Consider the following 6,550-nt stretch of genomic DNA (forward strand, 5'->3'; position numbering starts at 1 on the left):
ATATATATATATATATATATATACATACATATATATATATACGTATACTTGATTCTTTTCAAAAGAGTTTAATAATGTAACGTCAAATTCTTCTTGCTACTGTGCAATGAATCTCTGACCGGTTGAAAAGGTTCAGCACAATGAGGGGAAAATCCTCTTTAACAGATCAGGCCCAAGAATTCTGGATTTAACTTTCGCGTTAGAGTATTCTGTCCTTGCTCAGGAAAATTCAAAGCAGCAACAAATTGGTATTTTCCTGAGTGTTGCTTGAAACTTTTGCAATGTAGTCGAAGATGTTCCTCGTGCTCGTTTTCTATGAGCGAGCAATCAACAAATAGTTTAACTATAAGAAAGCGAAGAGTAGACAGCGATAGATGCAATCTATGAAAAGTTAGCAACATTGCAAAGTTTGGAAGCTATACTCAAAAATGTAATGAGTACGAAAGATGTGATTATTGCAGTGTTTGGTATATCTACTTATTCAACACGAATTTAGTTTTATGCTTTTGTCAGATAAATTTTTGAGAAAAACTCTATATTTGCTGAAAGAACGTCAGCTGTCGCTGCTTTCTTTGAAACTATATAGAGATGATCAATGACAGTTAGATGAGGTCGGATTCCTGCTTCATGACCAGAACGAATCTTCTGTATTTAGCTGACACGGGAGGCCTACTTGCTTCAATAAGATGAATAACAATGTTCAGTATGGCAGTGTTGGTGAGCACAAGGCAAGAAAATTCAGAATATTCATGAAAAAGGGATGCATAGGTTTCACAAAAGCTGGTCAGAGAGAAGCGATGCCTTAATAATGATTAATATGAGACTGATAGTGGTGTCCACAAAACGATGATTTTTGACATATGCTTAGAGCTGCCGAAGAATGTCTACGCCAAAAATTGATTTTGGCAGACCATTGATAACGAAAATCCATTGAAAATTTCTAAGGAAACTGAGGTCGAATATCATAGGTTTCTCACAGTAAGTGGCAATGGGAAATGATTCTGTGTTTGAACTAGATGGTAGAATGCAAACTTGAAAGTACTTGCCAATGAGAAAATTGTTATTGGTAGTATTTTCAAAGATGTAAAATAGACAACTTTTACTACTAAAGTCAGGCATCTCCGTCGTTGCTAATCTCGTGAGTATCTGTTTCTTTACTGTGAAGAAGTTTGCCAAAAAGAGCAGCTTTGAACACATTGACTAACGTCGATTCGGAATAGATAGCAGCGCCGTTTCCATCTCCCAAGTTGACTGAAAGACTGTCGTGAAATTTTTTTATTAGGATTATTTCGACTAGATCTACTCGGTGACTTAGTTGTGCAAATCCATTGGAGTAGAATCGTAAGCACCATAATTTGTGTTAATTGTTATTCAGAGAGAGCATTAAGGGCTGCAGCATCTGGAAATATTTGCTGGAAAATTATGCTCTTATCTCTTTAGAAAATCGAAACAGTTCCTATTCGTCTGAGTTGCTGAAGCCTCATCTAAATTCATGAACGGTACATTTACTATCCATATCGCCTAGATATCTTGAAATTAAGTCCCAAGAAATGGTAATCTAACTGATAAATATTTAGCCACGTTTCTATTTGCGGGTATGCCTCGCTTTTTCCATTCAATATTTATTTCTTCTGTTTCTTCTTTGAACATGCTGATGGTGTAAAATCTACATATGTCTATAAATACACCATCATCACTACATGAGTCTTTGTAAAATATTTTCGACGGGGAAATTGCATACATTAATATTTTCTTTAAATGGTTCTCCTTCAAAGTAACATCATCCACTTGAACATACATTTCACTTTATAAATGCCAAAATGATAGTATGAAATAATTTCAACAACTGACATAACACACACCACAATGTAGAAGCCAGACATTGGCAATAAAATTCACACTATATAGGATTAAAGAAGTTCTGTATGATTGAGAGCTTACATATTTTATCTAACGACCAAAAAGGTATCAAATAAATTACACTTCGTAAGAAAATTATAGTTCTTTCCGGAACTTGATAGATTTCGTGAAAGCGATCATTATATCGATTTACAAGAAATGTGCACGAGTTGAAGAGACAACATAATTAATGTAAGAAGTTACTTAGAGACGTTATCCACATAACACGTTCTGTGATTATCACTCATAAGTATGACCTGGTAATGTGTATCATGCTTTATAGGTGACTGTTTTGCGCACCTGTATAGACACGAGTAAAGACACCGTCTTTGCCCTCCAGCCTTTGGAGTAGCAAAACATCGAGGATGTGCCAGTTGGGGGGAGAGAAGGCGGTACCAGTACTTGTTTGTTATTCATTTTCTGTTACGTAAATTGGAGAAACATGAAACGAAACGTTTTGATAACTGAAGCTGGAATCCAACCTAAGATATTAAGGCTGTACGCCTAACACTCTAATCATTTGGTAAGATATATGGAACATAATATTTGAGTAAGTGCTAAGGTAGCGGAGCTAGCATGGCGGGCAAAATACCGAACGGCATTTTTGCCTGTCTCTATGTTCTGGGCTCAAATTCCGCTGAGGTCGATTTGTACCTATCATCCCTTCCAGATCGATGAAATATGTAGAAATTTAGCACTGAAGTCGATGTTTTAAGCCTTTTGTTTATAGCAAAAAAGAAGAAAAAAAATTTCAGAATGAAATATTTTATCCATTACTTACATGTATCTTTAATTTTTGGCTGACTGTTTACACATTCTATTTCTGTACATGTATGAGCGGATTTAATTATGCCTAAGCCACCACAAAAGCATTTTCCCTCATAATAACAGCCTTTACAGTCTGAAAAAAGAAACGTTATTTCTTTGTTCGAGATGATAGATTAATGGCAATGTTTACTTTATGATTTACAGTGCTTTAAATTTCGATTAATTTAATTAATACAAACTAGAAGTTAGTATTCTAAATATCAATAAATAATAAAGAGAAAATTCTGGAGAGACACAAAACGTAAAAGACATCAAAAAAACGTGGGATTTCTGAAATTTTAAACTAGAGGGAAAAGGTGAAGAAAGAATATGGTGTAAATTAAGTTAAAGTGACATTGTTTCAGGAAGATAATCTTCAAAAGTAAAAATAAAGAACCCCTGTGGTCATGAATGACCATGGGATTGCACCGGGATAATTACTCTCCGAGGTATAAGTCCGGGCAAAGTTGTTTACGGAAGACCAGCAGTCGCCCATACATACCGGTCTCTCCTCTCCACGCCACCGATGTTAACCAAGGGTAAGGCAAAGGCCGATACAGCTTGGCACCAGTGACGTAGCAACTCATTTCTACAGCTGAGTGAACTGGAGCAACGTGAAATAAAGTGTCTTGCCCAAGAACACAACATACTGCCCGGTCGGGAATCGAACTCACAACTTCATGACTGTGAGCACGACGTTCTAACCACTGAGCCATGTGCCTTCACTAGTATTCAAAAGTATTTTCAAGCAAAACTTGATAAGACACTGCTCTGTAATGGGTCAATGGTAATGTGTGAGCGGGGTGTAAGTGTGTGTAAAAGTACCACAAGAGATACAAAGAGGCCAAAAGAAAAAAATGCAAAATTAAATCATCTTGAAATATACCTGTATTTATACCTGAAACCTCAGTTACAATTGGAAGGACTAGAAGAAGAAGCAAAACTTGCAGAATAATATACATCTGTAAGTAAAATAGAATTAGCATGCTTAAAATATGTTGATAGTTTCAAAATTTTAATGATTAATAATTAGATTTTGTTTTTGGTTTGCAAGATTCTTGCTGTGAAAATGTGAGTTGGAGTAAATTTTGTCGTGGGTCATTATGCCGGCTACAAACACACGCACTTGTTTAATTTCACTTTAGTTTTCATCAGTTAGTTAGCTATTTAACAACTAACTCATTGACTATTCCATTAATCATTTTGTTTAATAAGTTATTCAGTTGTGTTTACCAAAGTCCTTTTGTCGCCATTTGAGACTTCTTCAAATACATGCCTTCTCCACTTTTTGTTAGCTTCAGTTCCGATCTGTTCATGTCATTCGCGGTTTCTTCATGTCACTAAAGAGGTCACGAATGACGACAGGACTTGGGTAAACACAACTGACTGACTGATTAATCGAATGATTAATCAAACAATCGATTAGTTAGTTGGTTAAATATCTAACCAATTAACGAAAAATTAAGGAGTGAAACCAAACCAGTGCGTGTGCTTATTATTGGCATTACGTTGCTCCTGAGATACAAGAAATGATTCATAATTTCTGCGAGAATTTTAACTATTAAGTAAATAATGTATCATTTTACCAGTCAGAGTTAACTGTATTAAATTTTCTATATTTCGATATTTGTATATATTTAGACACCTACTGAATTTATTCAGTATGCAAGTATGCATGTCTTTTCATTCACTTAAACATCATTCTTCTCAAATCAAGAGTTAAATGTATTTTCAGAAATGTCCATACAGACTTCAGTAACAAAGATGTAAGATGTGTATGAAATTTTTAAAGATATTCGTTTGCATTTCTCCTTATCTGATTCTGTTTGTCAAGGTTATATTTTAGAACGAGTACTGGAAGATTAGGCATATATTATAGTATATGCGAAAGTAATATTAAATTCAACGGATGCAAAGATCGGAAAATGCTTTCACTCTCCGGCCGAAAAACTATACTTCACTACGTGTTTAATTAATATTTTTAAGAAAAGAAAGAAAAATTCATTAAACTTTCATCCCTTAAAATACTAAGATTTCGTGCCAAGTAAAAATGAAAGCAATATAATTAGAGAACGTTGTTTTGTAACGCCGGAACAAAGGTAAGAAAGTACAAAGTAGATTAAAAAAGGAAAAGATAACAAAACAAAGTTGCAGTTTTACCTTGTATTTCTTTATTTCGAGGTGAAGACCCCTTCTTCAGGATATTTGGAAAAAGCAGTAGCTGGTAAAAGTTATTGTTCAGATGTGTGTGAGAGAAGGCGATAAGGGAGAAAGGAGGGTGACATGCGCACACTGGTAGTGCTAAAGCAACCATACTGCTTCGTGTAGTTCCTTTGTTAATGTTACTAATATAATTAGTATTTTAGCAGTTGTATAGGAGTATATTAACTTTAAACCTACCACGCATAATAGGGAATATTGTATACGTTAACATAGATTTTTATTTAGACTGTAATTCGGTAAATCATAGAAATTGTCAAGAGTTTTGTTCTTAACTCTTAGTGAGTGGTAGTTACTGTTGTTTCTTGCTATCGACTCGCCATCATTGTTTTTGTCATCGTTGTTTTTTCTTCGACGAATCTTAACTTTCAGAAATGTAATTTTTTATTTCGTTGTAGTTGTGTCGTTGAGGGATTAGTAGAAGATTGGCATCATCATCAGGTTTAATGTATCATAATTTTCCTTCTTTAAGATGGTAGGATGAATAATTTGGAAGAAATTTAGCTGGCTGTTTCTAACTTCAATAGACTTTCGACATCAGGGTGGTTCTGACTAATCAGATCTATGATAAAGGACGTTCAATCCATGACCATCATGCTTATTAGGTAGCGAAGAATACATTGTCCTTTTTAGGACTGATTGTTATTTCTAGCATTTCAAGTTACCTCTCGGTGGATCTTAAATTTGTTACCAGGTTGCTATCCAGTCCCAGATTATACCTGGTCAGGATGACCTATGATAGAAGGCATTTGAACCATGACTAACACACCTTTCTTATATATCCAACATGCCCTTCTTTTAAAATTGTAAATTGTTATGGTGTGCCTTGGTATATCAGTACCTTGGCTGCTATTTCTAACAGAACTGTAAGCTGTTAGAAATACAGTAAGACTGTAGGGTGTGTGGTTCAAGGGGGATTGATTACTATATGTAGCAGTTCGAACAGTTGTTCAGAGGCTTTGTCGTAGGTCAATGTATAAAGGTATTGCATGTTGATGCTATTTGGCCCCAGGTATCTCATCATGTAGACCTATGTTAAAAAATGTTCCATCCTCGATCATTCAAACAACGGGGCTTACACTATCCAATGTGTTTACTTTTTCTAAGACTATATCTGATATGAAGGTAATTTGGCTACTTTTTCTACTAGTTAGTGCAACAGCTGGGGCCTTCTTTTCCTAAGACAGGAGAAGAGAGACAGAGAGGGAGAGAGAAAGAGAGAGGGAAGACAGACATATAGATCGACAGGGAGAGAATTTGTGTGTGCATGTATACATGTCCATATGTATGGAAGAATAACTTTAGTTCATACATACATGCATACATAGATACATACATACATACATACATACATACATACATACATACACGAGTATGCAAAACAAGGTAGAAAAATTAGTACTCGTGCACCGAATGTAGAGTAATATATTTTTGTATTAAAGCTGAAAAAACACCATAAAAAATTGCTACACAGAGATTCACGTTCCCGTTCGTCGGACAGTTGTGGTCACAACTGCCCGATGAACGGGAGTGTGAAACTCTGAGTAGCAGTATTTGTGATATTTTTACAGCTTTAATAAAAAAAGTATATATAAATATATATATAAATATATATATATATATG

At 35.0% G+C, this 6,550-nt stretch overlaps 1 protein-coding gene across 1 annotated transcript in view; it reads right to left on the reverse strand.

Annotated features, from left to right (window-relative positions):
- The window catches only part of LOC106869796 (uncharacterized), a 31,156-nt gene that overhangs the window by 20,536 nt on the left and 4,070 nt on the right, over window positions 1-6,550 (reverse strand). Inside the window, exons 2-3 of the mRNA XM_052968954.1 lie at window positions 3,593-3,668; window positions 2,681-2,800 (exon numbers count right to left, since the gene is read on the reverse strand). Of these exons, the coding sequence (XP_052824914.1) occupies window positions 2,681-2,800; window positions 3,593-3,668 (196 nt within the window). The remainder of the gene's footprint in view (window positions 1-2,680; window positions 2,801-3,592; window positions 3,669-6,550) is intronic.

The sequence above is a fragment of the Octopus bimaculoides genome, chromosome 6, assembly GCF_001194135.2.
Source record: "Octopus bimaculoides isolate UCB-OBI-ISO-001 chromosome 6, ASM119413v2, whole genome shotgun sequence".
Lineage (NCBI taxonomy): Eukaryota > Metazoa > Mollusca > Cephalopoda > Octopoda > Octopodidae > Octopus > Octopus bimaculoides.